Genomic DNA, 20,073 nt, shown 5'->3' on the forward strand with positions numbered 1-20,073 from the left:
CGAAGGGCTAACACTACTTGATTTCAAGAATTTCTATAAAGTTATGATAATCAAAATAGTGTAGTACTGGTGGGAAGATAAGCAAATATATCAGTGAAACAGAAGAGAAAATCCAGATATAAGCCCACACATATATGAACAACTGATTTTTAATAAAGGTGCAAAGGCAATGCAATGGAGAAAGGATAGCGTTTTCAGCACACAGTGGTGAAACAACTGGATATCCATATGCAAAAAAAACAAATGTAACATATACAAAATTATACAAAAATTATCTCACCATATACAAAAAATTAACTCAAAATGAATCATAGACCTAAATGTAGAACCTAAAACTATAAAACTTCTAAAACAAAAAAATTAGAAGAAAACATTTCTAACTCTGCATTAAGCAAAGATTTCTTAGCTATAACAATGAAGGCACAGTCCATAAAGAAAAAATGAAGTTCATGAAAATTTAAAACTCTGCTCTTTAAAAGACACTATTAACAGAATGAAAAGATAAGCTGCAGTCTGGAAGACAATCTTTGCAGAATAAAAAAACAACCCACTGCAGAATATACATCTGATAAAGGACTTGTAACCAGACATATAAAGAACTTTTAAAATGCAAGAGTAAGAAAACAAGCAACTCAACCAAAAATGAGCAAAAGATCTGAACAGACAATTCATCAAAGATATACAGATGGAAAATAAGAACATAAAAATGCTCAACAACATTACTCATTAGGGAAAGACAAATTAAAACTACAAAGTGAAAGTTCATAGGAGGAAAAATGGGATCAACACTAGAGGCCCTAATACACAGCATTAACAGTATACAAACCACAACCAACAACATACAAACTCCAGAAGATAAGCTAGATAACTGGAATCTTCTAAAAATTAAACACGGTCATCAAAAGACTTCACCAAGAGAATAAAAAGAGAACCTACGGACTAGGAAAAAATTTTTGGCTATTACAAATCAGACAAAGGTCTAATCTCTAAAATCTATAAGAAAATCCAACACCTCTACAGCAATAAAAAAATGGGCAAATGAACAGACAGTTCACCACAGAAGACATTCAAGTGGCCAAAAGACACATGAGGAAATGCTAGCGATCATCAGCCATTAGAGAAATGCAAATCAAAACCACAATGAGATACCATCTCACCCTGGCATTACTGGCATCAATCAGAAAAACAGGAAATAAATGTTGAAGAGACCATGGGGAGATTGGAACTTTTACGCACTGCTGGTGGGAATGCAAAATGATACAACCATTTTGGAAAACAATATGATGCTCCCTTAGAAAGAAACAGAAATACCGTATGATCCAGCAATCCCACTCCTAGGAATGTATCCTAGAGAAATTAAAGTCGTCATACGAATAGACATATGCACACCCATGTTCACTGTAGCACTGTTCACAATAGCAAAAAGATGGAAACAACCTAGATGCCCATCAACAGATGAACTGATCAACAAACTGTGGTACATGCACACGACGGAGTATTAAGCAACGATAAAGAACAACGATGAATCTGTGAAGCATCTCGTAACAGGATGAATCTGGAGGGCATTATGATGAGTGAACTGTAAGTCAATCACAAAAGGACAAATATCATATGAGACCACTACTGTAAAAACTCATGAAAAGGTTTACACACAAAAAGAAACAATCCTTGATGGTTATGAGGTAGGGGAGGGGTAGGGATGGAAAAACATTAAACAGACAACAGTAAGTGGTAACTTTGGCGAAGGGTAAGACAGGACATAATACTGGGGAAACCAGCACAACTTGTACAAGCCAAGGTCATAGAAGCTCCATAGACACATCCAAACTCCCTGAGGGATCAAATTGCCTGGCTGAGGGCTGTAGGGACCGTGGTCTCGGGGAACATCTAGCTCAATTGGCGTAACATGGTTTATAAAGGCAATGTTCTTCATTCCACCATGGTGGGTAGCGTCTGGGATCTTAAAAGCCTGTGAGCGGCCACACAGAATACTCTATAGTCTCACTGCTTCAGGAGCAAGGAAGAATGAAAACAACTAAAGATTCAAGGGAAAGATTAGTCCAAAGGACTAATGGATCACATCTACCATGGCCTCCACCAGACTGAGTCCAGTACAACTAGATGGTACCCAGCTACCACCACTGACTGCTCTGAGAGGGATCACAATAGAGGGTCCCAAACAGAGCTAGAGAAAAATGTAGAACAAAATTCTAACTCAAAAAGAAAGACCAGACTTGCTGGCCTGATAGACTGGAGAAACCCTGAGTATGGCCCCCAGACACTCTATCAGCTCAGTAATGAAGTCACTCCTGAGGTTCACTCTTCAGCCAAAGACTGGACAGACCCATGAAACAGAACAAGACTAAAGGGGCACACCAGCCCTGGGGCAAGGACTAGAAGGCAGGAGGGGACAGCAAAGCTGGTAACACGGAACCTAGCATTGAGAAGGGAAAGTGCTGACATGTTGTGGGGTTGTTAACCAATGTCATAAAACAATATATGTACTAAAAAAAACTAAGAGATACCATGACATACCTATTAAACCAGTTGCCATTTAGTAGACTCCAACTCATGTGAACCCATGTGTGTGAGAGAAGAACGGTGCTCCACAGTTTTCAATGGCTGATTTTCTGGAAGTAGATAGCCAGACCTTTCTTCCGAGGGGCCTCTGAGTGGACTCGAATCTCCAACCTTTCAGTTAGCAACCTAGCTCGTTAGGTCTCTGCACCACCCAGGGACTTCACACACACAGTAAAACCGAAAACCTGCTGCCACTGAGTCGATTCAGACTCATAGCGACCCTAGAGGATGGAGCAGAACTGTCCCATAGGATTTCCAAGGAGTGGCTGGTGGATTTAAACTGCTGATCTTTTGATTAGCTGCAGAATTCTTAACCACTGTGCGACCAGGGCTCCCACACGTATTAGAATAGCTAAATTAAATACGAAATGCTGACAAGAGAAACTGGAACTCTCCTACACTGCTGGTGGAAATATAAAGCTGTACAATCACTCTGGAAGACAATTTGATGACTTCTTAAGAAGTTAAACATACACCTACTATCTGATCCAGCTATTCCACTCCTAGTTATTTACCCAAGCAGAAAGGAAATATATGGCCATACAAAGACTTATACATGAATGTTTACAGCAGCTTTATTTCTAATAGCCAAGAATTGAAAACTCAAATGTATATCAACAGGTGAATGGATAAACAAATTGTGGTGTAGCCACACAACAGAATATTACTAAGCAATAAAAAGGAATAACTACTGATAAATGCAACAATATGGATGAATCTCAAAATAATTATGTGAGTGAAAAAAGGCAGACAAAAAAACATATATTGTATGAGCCCATTAATATAAAACTCTAGAAAATGCAATCTATAGTGATGGAAAGTAGATCAGTGGTTGCTTTGGAAGGAGGGATGGGGATGGGAGGATTACAAAGAGTCAAGAGGAAACTTACAAGTGTGAAGGATACGCTCACTATCTTTATTGTAATTGTTTCACCAGTGTGTATATACATCAAAATATCAAATTGTATACTTTAAATATGTACAGTTTAATGTATGACAATTATCCTTCAATACAGCTGTTAAAAAGTAATACAAAAAATATAATACTCTAAAGTAGCATTTTTTCTGATCAGGGTATATAATTAAGAATCAAAACCACATTTGTGTACTTAATAAACTCAGTAAGGTCAGGAACCATGTCTTATATTTTATTCCTAGTGCACAGGTAACCTAGTACCATGCTTGTATTAGTGCCCTTGGGCTGCCATAACAAACTACCACAAAACAGAAATTTATTCTCTCACAGTCCTGGAGGCTACAAGTCCAAGTTGAGGGTGTTGGCAAGGTCCAACCTCTCTCTGGAGGCTCTAGGGCAAGGCCTTCCTGCTTCTGGTAGCCCTAAGCAATCTCTGCTTCTAGCTTTACATAGCTATCTTCCCTCCTGTGTCTGTGTCTCTTCTCCTCTTCTTATGATATCAGTCATAGTGGATTACGGTCCACCCTACTCCAGTATGATCTCCTATTAACTAATTACATCTGCAAAGACCCTATTTCTAAATTAGGTCATATTCATAGGAACTGGGGGTTAGGGCTTCAACTTATCTTTCTGGGAAACACAACTGAAACCACAACGTAAGCCTTACATAAAGAAAAAACTCAATAAATGCTTATTAAATAAGAAGATACATGGCAGCAAATAGATGTCTTGGTCTCAATGAAATCATCTGGAGACTGAGAAAAGTTAAGAGCTCCATGAAATTTGTTTTTAGCTCACTGGATACGTACCTGGAGACTAAGTTATACCACATAACATTATAAACGCGGGGATTCCCACTCTACGTTCCTCTATTCCCATTATCAATTATTATTCACTTCTCACTTAGATTCAGGGCTCTTAATTACCTGCTTTGCTGATAGGTTTTCAATGTAGGCTTACTTAAAGCACAGGTAAATACAGGCCAGGGATCTCATTTTACTTAGTTTAATAGTAGATGAGGGCTTACCATAAAATAATCAAAATATGTAACAAAGATTATTAGTTGAATCTAAAATTTTTGTCATCAAAATTTTCCTTGACTGGAATAAAATAATGGAATGAAAGGCATATGATCTGTAAGCATTTTACCACACAGGTGGGTGATTAGCCTGTTAAACCAATAAACTACAGGTAGGTTAGTTTAATGGTTCCCAACTTGTTTCAGCAGCAGGGCACTTGGAAGTCACAGTGCTCTGGCAGAATATGAAACATTAAGACATTTATATTTCATCAGGGTAAGTTGGAACAATATTAGTAAAAATGACTATAAATACAAAACTTAAAATCACAACTATGGGCACATGTTTGTGAGAAAAAAAATGTATATAAAATATAAGTACTTTTCCTTTAAAGCCTCTACATCTCTCGTTCATTTATTTTATAATCTCCCAGTACTCACTGGCAAATAAACTGCAGTTGGCACTAAAGATTAAAAAAACTCATGGGTTTTTAAAAATTTAATACTGACTTCCCCCCTGCCCTCATAGGCAGGGAAAAGATTGCTATTAATAAATTTGCTTTGTTAAAGTTTAGGGATCCCTGGGCCAAAAATCCCCATGTCCTTCAAGATACTACCAAAACTACCACATGCACTCTTTCCTAAAGACCTGCCTGAGAAGGTGCCTGCACTCAAGGAGTAATGCAGGTTCTCCTCTCCTACCTCCCCTCTCACAGCTGGCATCCTCCTACTTTACCATAGAAAGGAAGCTCTCTTACTCATTCTAAATCTCACTATGGGATTTTGCCCTGGGATGTATCAAAATAAATTCTAGGACACTAAACAAAAGGACAGTTATAAATATTTTTCACTTAAGTACCTTTCCTCTTCCATTCCCTGGCCTACTGTCAAAGAATACATCCTCCTGGGGGGAAAGGCCCATGAGAACAAAGAAAAGAAAGCATTTTTAAGGAACACTAAAGGCAACATTATTTCATTCAGGAGAAAAATTAAAAGCCCACTTCCACACTCTTACCTTTCTATCTTACTGAATTCGAGTGAGATGGTTGTCATGTGACATGTACTAACATATTCATTTGAATTGAAAATTAAGTCAGACCTTGTCTGACAGAAGATAAATTTTTTTTTAATTTTTATTGTGCTTTAAGTGAAAGTTTACAAATCAAGTCAGTCTCTCACACAAAAACTTAAATACACCTTGCTACATACTCCCAATTGCTCTCCCCCTAATGAGACAGCCCGCTCCCTCCATCCACTCTCTCTTTTCGTGTCCATTTCACCAGCTTCTAACCCCCTCTACCTCTCATCTCCCCTCCAGGCAGAAGATGCCAACATAGTCTTAAGTGTCCACCTGATCCAAGAAGCTCACTCCTCCCCAGCATCCCTCTCCAACCCATTGTCCAGTCCAATCCCTGTCTGAAGAGTTGGCTTTGGGAATGGTTCCTGTCCTGGGCCAACAGAAGGTCTGGGGGCCATAACCACTGGGGTCCTTCTAGTCTTAGTCAGACCATTCAATCTGTTCTTTTTATGAGAATTTGGGGTCTGCATCCCACTGCTCTCCTGCTCCCTCAGGGGTTCTCTGTTTTGTTCCCTGTCAGGGCAGTCATCGGTTGTAGCCGGGCACCATCTAGCTCTTCTGGTCTCAAGCTCATGTTAGTCTCTGTTTTATGTGGCCCTTTCTGTCTCTTGGGTTCTTAATTACGTTGTGTCCTTGGTGTTCTTCATTCTCCTTTGATCCAGGTGGGTTGAAACCAATTGATGCATCTTAGATGGCCGCTTGCTAGTGTTTAAGACCCCAGACGCTTCTCTCCAAGGTGGGATGCAGAATGTTTTCTCAATAGATTTTATTATGCCAATTGACTTAGATGTCCCCTGAAACCATAGTCCCCAGACCCCACCCCTGCTATGCTGGACTTCGAAGCATTCAATTTATTCTGGACTTCTTTGCTTTTGGTTTAGTCCAGTTGTGCTGACCTCACCTGTATTGTGTGTCATCCTTCCCATCACCTAAAGTAGTAGTTGTTATCTACTATCTAATTAGTGAACACCCCTCTCCCATCCTCCCTCCCTCCTCCCTCTCGTAACCATCAAAGAATATTTTCTTCTCTGTTTAAACTATTTCTTGAGTTCTTATAATAGTGGTCTTATACAATACTTGTCCTTTTGCAATTGACTAATTTCACTCAGCATAATGCCTTCCAGATTCCTGCATGTTATGAAATGTTTCACAGATTCATCATTGTTCTTTATCAATGCGTAGTATTCCATTGTGTGACTATACCATAATTTGTTTATCCATTTATCCATTCATGGGCACCTTGATTGCTTCTATCTTTTTGCTATTTTAAACAGTGCTGCAATAAACATGGGTGTGCATATAGAAGATAAATATTATTAGGCTGGCTGGCTGGCTTGACAATGAAAATTGACGTTACCTAATTATGAGCCCAAGAGACAGAAAGGGCCACATAATCCAGAGACTACATCAGCCTGAGACCAGAAGAACTAGACGGTGCCCAGCTACAACCTATGACTGCCCTGACAGGAAACACAACAGAGAACCCCTGAGGGAGCAGGAGAGCAGTGGGATGCAGATCTCAAATTCTTGTAAAAAGACCAGACTTAATGGTCCGACTGAGACTAGAAGTACCCCAGAGGTCATGGTCCCCAGACCTTCTGTTAACCCAAGACAGGAACTATTCCCAAAACCAACTCTTCAGACAGGGATTGGACTGAACTATGGGATAGAAAATGATACTGGTGAAGAGTGAGCTTCTTGGATCGGGTAGACACATGAGACTATGTGGGCAGCTCCTGTCTGGAGAGGAGATGAGAGGGCAGACGGGGTCAGAAGCTGGCCGAATGGACACGAAAATAGAGAGTGGAAGGAAGAAGTGTGCTGTCTCATTAGAGGGAGAGCAGCTAGGAGTATATAGCAAGGTGTATATAAATTTTTGTATGAGAGACTGACTTGGTTTGTAAACTTTCTTTTAAAGCACAATAAAAATTTAAAAAGAAAATTGACCTTACTTACCAATTAGGTTTTAATATGGTGGAATTTTCCATAAAATGTATGAATGTGGTAGGCAGAATTCTAAAATGGCCGCAACATTTCTACCCTCTGTAGTGTCCTTTCCCCTTGAGTGTTACTGGTACCTGTGAATATTATGGGCTATCACTCTTGTGATTAGGTTACTGTATATGGCAAAGGTGATTAAGGTTCTTAATCAACTGACATTCAGTTAATCAAAAGGGAAATTATCCTAAATAAAAATAGGTCCCACCTAAACAGGTGAGCCCTTTAAGAGGGTCTAGAAGTGTGCAAAAAAAAAAAAGCAGCAGCAGAGCTGCCATCCCATCTGGAACAAGGGAGAATGAAGAGAACCAAAGACAGAAGGGAAAGATTAGTCCAAAGGACTAGTGGACCACAACTACCACAGCCTCCATCAGGCTGAGTCCAGCACAACTAGATGGTGTCCAGCTACCACCACTGACTGCTCTGACAGGGATCACAATACAGGGCTCTGGACAGAGCTGGAGAAAAATGTAGAACAAAATTCTAACTCACAAAAAAAGACCAGACTTACTGGTCTGACAGAGGCTAGAGAAACCCGAAGAGTATGGCCCCCAGACACCCTTTTAACTCAACAATGAAGTCACTCCTGAGGTTCACTCCTCAGCCAAAGATTAGACAGGCCCATAAAACAAAATGAGACTAAACGGGCACACCAACCCAGAGGCAAGAACAAGAAAGCAGGAGGGGACAGGAAAGCTGGCAATGGGGAACACAAGGTCGAGAAGGGGAGTGTGTTGACATGTTGCAGTGTTGGCAACCAATGTCACAAAACAATACGTGTATTAATTGTTTAATGAGAAACTAATTTGCTCTGTAAACCTTCATCTAAAGCACAACAAAAAATAAAAAACCAGCAGCAGCAGATGCACTCTTATAGCCCATGCAAAGGCAAACTGATAGGATGTGAAGAAGGTCAGGTGGTAGGGAATGGTGGGTGGCCTCTAGGAGCTAAGGCCCTCAGTCCTGCAACCGAAGGGAACTGAATTCTGCCAAAAAACCCCAAGCCTCAGGATCAGACTACAGCCCTAGCTAACACCTTGATTTCAGCCTGTAAGACCCTGAGCAGTGAACACAGCTAAGTCATGCCTGGACTTCTGACCTACAGAAACCGTGAGATGAGAAATGAGTATTATATTAGTCCATTAAGTTTGTGGTAATTTATTATGCAGCAATAGCAGACTAATACAATGAGTTGGATCTGTAGCTCCAAGATTTCAATGAAAATATATTTAAATAATAAGATAAAATGTATTTTACCCGTAAATATTGTCTTGGATAAGGAGTACTGAAATCAATACTGTTTCTTTGTTTCCAATCTTTCCCAGGTATACTGTATTAAACAAAGTACCCCAAGTGAAAAAGTAACAATTGTAATTATTAGTCATTTGATAAGGCCTGGCAAAGCTAGAAAATTAATACAGGAATGACTCTGAAGACCAGGAAACAAATCATTTCGTGAGTTAAGTGATCTCCAACTTCTTGCTTTTAACAAAATTAAAGTAAAACCTAAGTGAATTGCTTTTAGATCATTACAAATATTTTTGATGATAAATCACTACGTAATTTTTAGCATATAACTTGAAAGATATAAAAGAAATTGAGTTTCATTACTTTAAATTTTCCTTCTATTTATGTTAACAAGGGTTCTCAGTGCTTAAATCTATAAAAATGGAGAATAGGAATAGAATTAATGCTGTATCTTGACTCACTCCAGTAAGACAATGTCTCATTCTAGCAGTAAGTAATATCCACCCATAAAATATGAACTAATTTAAAAATAACAGCAACAGCCACAGTGATATCACTGAGAAATGCATATTCAGTAAAATTTTATGGTTACAAAGTATTTTTCAAAATTTATGACATTTACATTGCTTTGATCAACTATGTTCTACTAATAAGTCAAACCAGAACAAAGGTTTTAAACCTATTTGGTCATGAACAAAAAACCAATTCCACTGTCACTGAGTCAATTCCAACTCATAGCTATCCTAGAGGACAGAGCAGAACTGCCCCCAAAGGGTTTCCAAGGAGCAGCTGGTGGATTTGAACTGCTGACCTTTTTGGTTAGTAGCTATAGCACTTAACCACTACACCACCAGGGCTCCCTATTTGGTCATAAACCTAACCTAAAACAGAGAAAAGAAAAATTTTTATTTCAAATATAGACTTCTTTGTTGTTGCAAATAAATATATGAGGAAAGTAGAATGAAAATTTAAGTTCACAGAGAAAAAAGAGCAATGTAGTATCTCCAACTGTTAAAGAAGCACTGTCACATATATTTTAAAAGGATGATGGTGGGTATCAAATAATTATGGTGCAGTATTTACATTCCATTGCATACATTTAAAAGACTGATGAAACTGATTTACTTTAAAACAGTAGTATTTATAACACATATAAAATTATATTCGCTGCAACTATGTGAATTTAAGATGAAATATTTCAGATTATTAATATTAAAATGTACAAATTCTTATATATTCTTTTGGGGATACATGAGCAAAAAAGTTAGAAAAACTACTGATTTAGGAGAAAGAATCAAGACGACTCCATGTGGATTAGATATGAGCCTGGTGAGAGAGAGAGAGAAAGCTCCCAGGTTTCTGGCTTGAGAAATGCATATACCATTCACACTGGAGATGCTGGTTTATGGGAGAAGACAAGCTTGATCTGGGTTATGCTGAGTTTAGATATCTGTGAACATCTACATGGAAATGTGTAAGAAGTAGGGGATGAAACAGTTTTAGAAAGGCTGCAAGGAAAGGCTTCTCAGAGAAAATGAAGTTTGAACAAAGACCTAAAAGGAGGTAAAAGGGCCAGCCATGTGATTATCTGAGGGAAGGGTATTTCAGGCAGAAGAAACAACAAATGCAAAATCCCTGAAGCTAAAATATGTCTATGTGTTGTAGGAACAAGGAAACCAGCGTGGGGCTGGAGCACTGCACACAAGGGGTAGTAGTAAATGAGTAAATGATTGTTGTTAGGTGCCATCAAGTCACTTCCAACTCATACCGACCCTGTATACAACAAAACGAACGCTGCCCAACCCTGCGCCATCCTCACAATTGTTGTTATGCTTGAGCCCATTGTTGCAGCCACTGTGTCAATCCATCTCCTTGAGGGTCTTCCTCTTTTTCATTGACTCTCTACTATACCAAGCATGATGGCCTTCTCCAGGGATCAATCTCTCCTGACAACATGTCCAAAGTATGTGAGAAGTAGTCTCGCCATCCTTGCTTCCAAGGAACGTCCTGGTTGTTCTTCTTCCAAGACAGATTTGTTCGTTCTTTTGGCAGTCCGTGGTATATTCAATATTCTTCTTCAACACCACGATTCAAAGATGTCAATTCTTCTTCGGTCTTTTTTATTCATCATTCAGCTTTCACATGCATAGGAGGCGACTGGAAACACCATGGCTTGGGTCAGGCGCATCTTAACCTTCAAGGTGACATCTTTGCTTTTCAACACTTTAAAGAAGTCTTCTGCAGCTGATCTGCCCAATGCAATATGTCTTCTGATTTCCTGACTGCTCCTTCCATAGGTGTTCATTATGGATCCAAGTAAAAAGAAATCCTTGACTACTGCAATCTTTTTCCCGTTTATCATGATATTGCTCATTGGTCCAGTTGTAAGGATTTTTGTTTTATGTTGTGGTGCAATCCTACTGAAGGCTGTGGTCTTTTATCTTCATCAGTAAATGCTTCAAGTCCTCTTCACTTTCAGCAAGCAAGGTTGTGTTATCTGCATAACACGGGTTGTTAAGAAATCTTCCTCCAATCTTGATGCCCTGTTCTTCATACAGTCCAGCTTCTCAGATTATCCGCTCAGCATACAGACTGAACAGGTATGGTGAAAGGATACAACCCTGACACACACCTTTCCTGACTTTAAGCCACACAGCATTCCCTTGTTCTGTTCAAACGATTGCCTCTTCATCTATGTACAGGTTCCTCATGAGCACAATTAAGTGTTCTGAATTCCCATTCTTCTCAATGTTATCCATAATTTGTTATGATCCACACAGTCAAATGCCTTTGCATAGTCAATAAAACACAGGTAAACATCTTTCTGGTATTCTCTGTATTTAGCCAGGATCCATCTGACATCAGCAATGATATCCCTGGTTCTGTGTCCTCTTATGAATCTGGCTTGAATTTCTGGCAGTTTCCTGTTGATACGCTGCTGTAGCCACTTTTGAATGATCTTCAGCAAAATTTTCCTTGCATATGATATTAATGATATTGTTGGATAATTTCCCCATTAAGTGGGATAACCTTTCTTGGAAATAGGCATAAATACAGATCTCTTCCAGTTGGTTGGCCAGGTAGCCGTCTTTCAAATTTCTTAGCATAGATGAGTACTTCCAGCGCTGCATCTGTTTGTTGAAACATCTCGATTGGTATTCCATGAATTCCTGGAGACTTGTTTTTTGCCAATGCCTTCAGGGCAGCATGGACTTCTTCTTTCGGTACCACCGAAGGTTCCGAAAGCTCGACTCCATCCATGTCATTAAGGTTAACTCTGCTTTGAGGAGGCAGTTCTTCCCCAGTCGTCTTTTGAGTGCCTTCCAACCTGAGGGGCTCATCTTCCGGTACTATATCGAACAATGTCCCGCTGTTATTCACAAGGTTTTCACTGGCTAAATCTTTTCAGAAGTAGACTGTCAGGTCCTTCTTCCTTGTCTGCCTTATTCTGGAAGCTCAGCTGAAACTTGTCCACCATGGGTGGCCCTGCTGGTATTTGAATACCAGTGGCATTCACATATATCACAATACCACAGCAACACACAAGCCCCCACAATACGACAAACAGACGTGGGGGCAATAAGAGAGATAAACTTGAAAATCATCAGATATAGATAATATGGGAAGCAATGAGGCTGGATGAGATCTCCAAGGGAATTAACATAAATAGAAATAGAATTCCAAAGACTTAAGCTCTGGTGGAAACTCTGGTGGCACAGGAGTTAAGAGCTACAGCTGCTAACCAAAAGGTCGGCAGGTCAAATCTACCAGGTGGTCCTTGGAAATTTCTGCGGGGCAGTTCTACTCTGTCCTATAGGGTCGCTATAAGTAGGACTAGGGTCGCTATGAGTCGGAATCAACTTGACAGCAGTGGGTTTAAATGGGTTAACCTCTGGGGAGGTAAAGATGGTAGAGTCAGGGAGATGAGGAGGAATCAACAAAGGAGACCTAGAGGGAACAGCTAGAGAAGGAGAAAACCAGTGTAGAGTCTGGTGTCCTGGGAGCCAAATAAGGAAAGGATTTCAAGAAGGAGAAAGAAATCAATTGTCAAATGCTGCTAACGGGTTGATTAGGAAAGAACTACAAAGTGCTATGTAAGTAAAAGACCGTATTTGAGTTTACTGGTTGATTTAATGAAGAAAACTGGGGTACAGAAAACATCGCTTGGCAGAGCTAAGATTAGTACTCATATCTAGATCTTAACGTTGTTTTCATTGAGTTGCTGCATCTCTACGCACTAAAATGTGAAGTATATAGCACTTTACATATTTCGAAAAACTTCCTACTTACTATCACGTTCATATGTAAAAAGAAGAAAAGAATTTTAAGTTGTTAATTTTTAACATGACTACATGAGATAATGCTAAATCCATTAGTTCCATTAAAATTCCTTGCGGATTCAAATATGCAGGCTAACAGAGGATATAATCAAACTACTGCTCCCTTGAAAGAAAGGCCATGGTTAATATAAAAGACGTATATCTGATTTACGTCAAGTGGTAATACAGGTAATGCTTTGAATACTTAGCATAAAACACTTTAATGGAATGTTATTGCTCCAAATATACCAGACCAAAATTAAACTGAAAACAGAAAAAGGCTACTAAGCATGGTTGACAGGGAGCCAAATGCAGCAAGTTAAAATGCATTCCTTACGCTCATCCAGTTTTGGCTGAAACCCCTTGGGTCAGTTTGGGGTCACTATTAGTTTGGAATAATTTCAAATGACTCCCTGGAGTTCTACTGTTATATTCAGTGGCTTTAGGAAATCCAGAACAGGCCTTAATCATTTCATGTCACAAAAATCATAAGATCCATTATTAATTTCTGAATTTACTTGGAGTGATCTTTTCAAAAAGAAACTCTCATCAAGTTAATCTAGTTACTTTATTGCATAAATAATCCTACGTGGGTTCCCACTGTTCTTGAAAAGGGACTTTAACTTCGTCTACCTACAGTCTACCACCAACAGCGTCATCTCCTTTTCTTAGTCCTTGAAAACAAGCCATGCTCCTACCTTTCCCGTTGCCTCAAATCCTTTCTCCACTTTTCTTTGTTTTGTTAATTCGTACTGACCTTTCAGATAATTGTTTACTGCTTTATTGTCTGTCTCTCCCAGGCCTCTGGCCAACATCCACTTAGAAAGTAAGCTTTGGGGTGGGGCAGCCGGGGAGGGGAAGGCGTTGCTACATCCTCAGCATCAAAAACAGTGCCTGACACACAGGAGGTACTTAATAAATATTTGAATATACCCTTCAGAACTCAACACAAGTGTTACATCCTTGAAGAAGCCTTTCTTGGCTCTCCAATAGGTCAGTAACACCAATTTCATTTTCTCAAAGTACCCTATACTTTTCTTGTGGGCCCCAGGAACGTTCCAGTGCAATCTTATTAAACAAAGCCATAAGAGATGTTGGTACAAACACTAGAGTCTTTCAGATTACACAAAAACATCTTTGAATTAAAATCCCTATACATTTAAAGCACACACACACACAAAAATCCCTACCCTCTTTTTTTTGCCATGTTATTGTTAGTTGCCATCAAGTCAATTCCAACGCATGGCAACCCCATGTGTGCAAAGTAGAACTGTTCCATAGTGTTTTCAAGGCTGTGACCTTTCAGAAGCAGATCACCACACCTGTCTCCCAAGGCATCTCCGGGCGGGTTCAAACTGCCAAACTCTCAGCTAGTAATCCAGCTAGTAGTTTAGTGCTTAACTGCTTATGGAACTCAGACGGACATTAATTAACACATTCTCCCATACTTCTTGTATGTTAAATATCTAAAATCAAATTGTGATAACTGGGCTGGGGAGGGTGGCAGTATTTAACCTGAATAAAATTAAACTCAAGATCAAAGTAATTGAACTAATTCTTTCCAGTTCAGCTATCCATAGCATTTGTAACTACAGATGGTAAGACAACATAGACATTTTCTTTTCTATGGCTTGCCTGGTGAAGAACACCTTACAGGAAAGGTAACCCCAACAGAAATATCAGAGACTAAAAAACCTGATAAGATTATTTTAAAGCATGTTTGCCATGTGTAAAACGCTTACCATACACTAATTTATCAAATAGCACATGCACAAGTACCAAAAGCATTTCAAATACACAGGTAATAAACCGCATTTACAAATATCCCATGTTCTTCCCCTCCCCACCCCTCAAGTAATATGATAGCTTCAATGTTCTTGGGGAGTAGTGGTGAAGGCATTTATGTTTCTGGCTCTTTTAGGAAGATACATAATTTAGCAGTAATGTTAACAATCCACGTATTATCCATTAGTATTGTCACTTCATTCTTCTTTACCCTTTGTAGTTCTGGATATACTTTAATGCTCTGGGTGAGATTTTGTTTAAAAAGTTAAAGAACACTACATTTCTATTTCCAAAATTTTTTTCCCACAAATTTATTTTTCAATGTTTGTGCTTCTCCATAGTGAAATGAATATTTAATTCCCATAACAATTGCTTAGTGGAGGCATCTTACCTCTTCTAACTTCACAAGGGGGAAGGGGAATCAAGATCAACAGCCCAAGGCTGATTCCTATGAGGCAGAGGTCAGACATGCCTTCGCTTTCTAACCTTTTTTTTTGTTGTTACCAATTCTGACACCAGCTGTCTCTCCCACAGCACTCTACTTTTTGATGGGTTCAATAATTAATTGCAATGGCCACACAGAACTCACAAACAGTACTTAAAGTTACGGGGTTTATTATGGAAGTAAAAAAAAAAAAAAAGTCATCAAGTCAATTCCAACTCACAGCTACCCTGGAGGACAGAGTAGAGCTTCCCCACAGAGTTTCCAAGTAGCGGATGGTGGATTCAAACTGCCGACACTTTGTTTAACAGCGGAGTTCCTAACCACTATGAGACCAGGGCTCCACTAGGAAAGTAACCGGTTACAATTCAGGATACAATTCTTAGATGTGCCTGCAGGCAGGCCTCTCTCTGGCCCTAGGCCCCTTGGCTGGGCCCCTGCCCTACCACCCTATCGGGCAAGTGTTATAAAGCTCTTTAGCTCTACCACTAAGTGCCCACAGGCACCACTCCAACAGCAAGCCTTGGTCCAAAGGCACTCAGCTCTCTCACACTATGGGTCAGCAAGCCAAGCTCCACCTACAAGTGTCCAAAGGCACCCCATTCTGCCAGGAAGCCTCCTGCCAGAAGGTGCTCAGCTCTCTGGGTTGGCATGCCCATTGTAACCACCTTGCTCCGTAACTGGGTAGCCCACTGCACCATCTCACACCGGTCTGCTGGTTCTGCTGCTGCCGCTTTCTCCCACTGCCTCTCCCCATCTCTTGTGTGAGAGTTCCCTCTGTGTCCTGCCCAGGACTAGGAGGCCCTCACTGCAGGAACCCCAGGTCCAAAGGATGCACTCTTCTCCTAGCTCTTCTTCTTGGTGGTAGTGAGGTCCCCCCTTTCTGCCCGAGATGGCTCATTTTAAGCCAAGGGGGATGTCAAAACTGATCAATCCCCTCATTAGGCTTCCATACACTTTATTTGCATGGCCCCACCCCCACAAGGATGCCATCTATTTTATTTGTATTATTAGCATGCTATCCAATCCCGTAGGGGGCAACAATACCTTATTTGCATACTCCCACCCAATCATTTGATGGAAGTTACAAGACTATAGTGAGAAAGGCCATATAAAAGTGATCCGCTGCACTGCAGATGGTTAAAAAAAATCCCTTGCATTTTCCATGCTGACAATGGTGGCCTTGACAAATATATACACATATATTTTTTCATAAAAATTAGCCGAAACTTGAAAATAAGGAAAGGAGATTACTAGATATTCTTCAGTACAGTGATGTGTCTGCATCTTTGATTATTTTCTACTGACTGGGATATTTTACAAATCTATAAAATTAGTTTATAGATTTCTGTCTGGTACAGATGCAAATAATTTCTGTCCCATGGAAAAGATAACCCAAAAGTTACAATTTATAGTCCTGTAGGATTTAAACTAATTTTGTATTTAACCCAACAATCTTAATATTCCTTTACTAAATTGTCTATAAATAGCTAGCTCTTCACATTTTCATTTAAAGTGGTTTTAACATCTTATTACTAGTTTCCTTATTAAATAATGAGCTATAAAAATTATACATAAATGTTCCTTTATATTTGCATGAGCCGTGATTTTATCTTCCTTTCTATTGTTGTAAAAAACACGTAACACAACATCTGCCAATTTAACATTTTTCAAATGTATAACTTAGTGACATCAATTGCATAAATCATTTTGTACGACATGATTTTATTTTCTGAAAATTACATTTTAAAAGTTTTTGAGGTTCCACTAAGATGGCCAAGTGGACTAATCTGACAATAAATGACACTGCTGCTTTCATACACATAAAAAAAATCCCTTACAGAACTGTGAGGTCAGAACTGTTATCTTATTTACAAAAACCAAAACTTAAAAAGAATTTTTTATCTAAACTGTAAACTCCTTCAGAACAGGGTTTTTGTTTTCATTCATCTTTGTATTCCTAGGACTTAGTGCAGTGCAAAGTACCTAAAATGTGTTCCATAAATGTTAAATGAATGGATGAAGCTAGAGTATATACCATGTTCAATGACAACACCAACTGGAAGAGGGAAATATTACAGTCTAATTCTAGCAGTCTCTGTATCTGGTCAGCTGAAGGAAGGAAACCAAGTTCTGAATGCTTTGAATGTGAAGACAGACCCTCCGTAGAAATGGAAGAAATTCTCATTGTACAAAAACATGGTTGACAAATAGATACCAGAAACGAACACATGTAACAAAGAGTAAGTCTTGAGCTCCTTAAGGGCTACAACTCTTGTCAGGCACTACAAATCTACATTTTACAACGTTCCATATACCACAAAATTACATAATCCCATTTACTTTCACCAAAAATTTTAAAAAATATGAAAAGTTTTCCATGGCAATGCACCTCAATTTTGCAATATGAGTAAGTAAAAAAAAAAAATTTCTTTTTTTAGTAAGTTAATAAATTAAAAGAAATTGCTTTTCAAAAACTTATGTCAAGACCAAATTTTCTTACATGTATTTATTTATTCTAAACAAAGGATATATACCAGAACTGTGGATTAAAGCAATACAGTATCTACAAGGCACCTGAGTTCCAGGAAAACAAGCACAACACACAAATGCAAAGCAACAAGTCCCAAAGCAATGAATGGACTATGGCTGAACGCCAGTCAGGGCTTTGTTTTCATCTTAACCTGAAGAAATAAATCTATATCCGTTCATGAAGAATCATTAAAGTTACCTATAGAATAAGTTGTGCATCGCACGCTCAAGCTCAAGTAGCATTTGCTATGAGAAGAAACTAGTGGATAGACACCTGCATCACACTGCCAACAATACAGGCCTGATAACAGCACTCACACTTCAGTGGGGTGGAAGGCAATTACTGCATAACCATTTCCCCCTTTGCTTTTAATTCAGGCCTGGGTTCGTTCTCACCAGTCAGCATACTTTCCATTTCTTTCCCTCTCCTTGTAGAATTACATAGTCTGTACATGAAAGGAAGTTAATACTTTAGCACCTGGCACATCAGTGAAATCATAACTATCTAGATGCCCCTGGTCACGTCCACCAAGTTCTTTAAAATACCATGACTTGGCGCCTGCCCCAAGAGAGGCAACACCTCCTTGTAAGAATTATGAAAATAATAAAAAATTTGAAATCTGAATGCATGAGGAAAATATTTTTAACTTGAAAATACACTACATTTCATTTTTAGAAACTTAAAGTACGAAGACTTATTTTCCAAATGCAGTCTTTTAAGTTAATGCTTATTTTTCCTTTATTATTTCAAAATTTATTCTTGGTTATTCTACACAAAAGATGGAGGGGACTAAGTCTGCATCAGTGACAAGGGAAATCCATGTTCAACAAGCATGATAGCTAATCTTTCATCCATTTACAGTCTTATAAGTTTGTCTTGACCTTAAGAAAGTGTTTATTATAGAAATGCTAGTATGATTATTATCTAAATTCACAGAGGAAGACTGACACCATCTACAGGAGAAATGCACCCTAGCAAGGTATGTACCCAAACTTGAAAGGATTTTTTTTTATGTGCTGTCCCTTTTTTCTTCCTTAAAATGACTCCAAGTTCTAAATCACATCCAGTTTTATACAGGAAATTTCTTGTAAATAGGTGAGACACCTTTTGCAGGAAGTGGGGAGGTGCTTTAAATTTACCTTAAGAGCAGTAAAATAATCAGAATATTATGACTCACTGACATTTATTTCACACATGTGAAACACATTCATGTTACAAAAAGCATTGCCTCATAAGTGAGTGGACAACCTTGACAAATTGCCTACGGGGAACACCAATTACCCGGGCTGAAAATGTACTTTTATTTTAGAAATCGTCTAAACACCAGTGGGACTTTCTCTTGCCGGAATTCAGCCTGAGGACAACAAATTGGTCAACGGCGGAAGTCGCCTGACGAAATGACTGCAACATGAAATCCAGTTTTATGATCATAACAAAACCCTCCTTCTGGGGCCAGGCAAAACTTGCAAAAGCGTCCTCCTAATTACAACAGGCAGGTATGAGGCCCCTAGGCCCCCACGCCAGGCAAAGAAAAACAGCTCGGCCCTTGGCCCGCGACCCGAAAACTCGGTGGACGTGCAGCTCCCCGTTAGCCCTTGGAGGGAAAGCGCGCGGGGCACCCCGCCCGGCTCAACCGACTCGGTCCCCTGGTTCCTGCCCCGGCCCCTGCGGCTGCCCCGGCCCCGGCCCCGACCCCGGCCCCGGCCCCAGCACTGACCTTTCGCAGGGCCGAGACCAACAGTCCCCGCCATTTCGGGCTATTCTCTTCGCTGAAGAACTCGTACGGCTGCGGCGCCTGCTGCATGGCCCCGGCGGCAGCGCCTCCGCATCGGGGGCAGCCCGCGGGCCGGTGGCCTGACAAGCAAGGCGCGAGACGCCTCGCCTCGCCCGCGGCCGCCGCCTCCCGCCTGGGCCGCAACTACGGCCGAGGCGGCTCGGAGGCGGCGCCGGGCGGGCGGGCGGGGGCCCCGAGGGCGGCTTCCTCGGCCGGCGCGGCCCTTGCCTCGCGCAGCGACCGCAGCGGAAGCGCGACTGCCCGCGAGCCCGGGCGACCCCCGGCGGCGACCGAGCAGCGTCCTCTTTTCCCAGCAGCTGTAGCCCACTTTCTCGAGCAGCTCCTCCTCTTTTGTCTGGGTTCGCAACCCGGCGGGGGTACA

At 40.2% G+C, this 20,073-nt stretch overlaps 1 protein-coding gene across 1 annotated transcript in view; it reads right to left on the reverse strand.

Annotated features, from left to right (window-relative positions):
• SOS2 (SOS Ras/Rho guanine nucleotide exchange factor 2) overlaps nt 1-19,868 on the reverse strand; it is a 72,246-nt gene extending 52,378 nt beyond the window's left edge. Inside the window, exon 1 of the mRNA XM_049897660.1 lies at nt 19,635-19,868. Within this exon, the coding sequence (XP_049753617.1) occupies nt 19,635-19,721 (87 nt within the window). The 5' untranslated portion in view covers nt 19,722-19,868. The remainder of the gene's footprint in view (nt 1-19,634) is intronic.
• Between the last annotated feature and the right edge of the window lie 205 nt (nt 19,869-20,073).

Source organism: Elephas maximus, chromosome 10, assembly GCF_024166365.1.
Source record: "Elephas maximus indicus isolate mEleMax1 chromosome 10, mEleMax1 primary haplotype, whole genome shotgun sequence".
Classification (NCBI taxonomy): Eukaryota; Metazoa; Chordata; class Mammalia; order Proboscidea; family Elephantidae; genus Elephas; species Elephas maximus.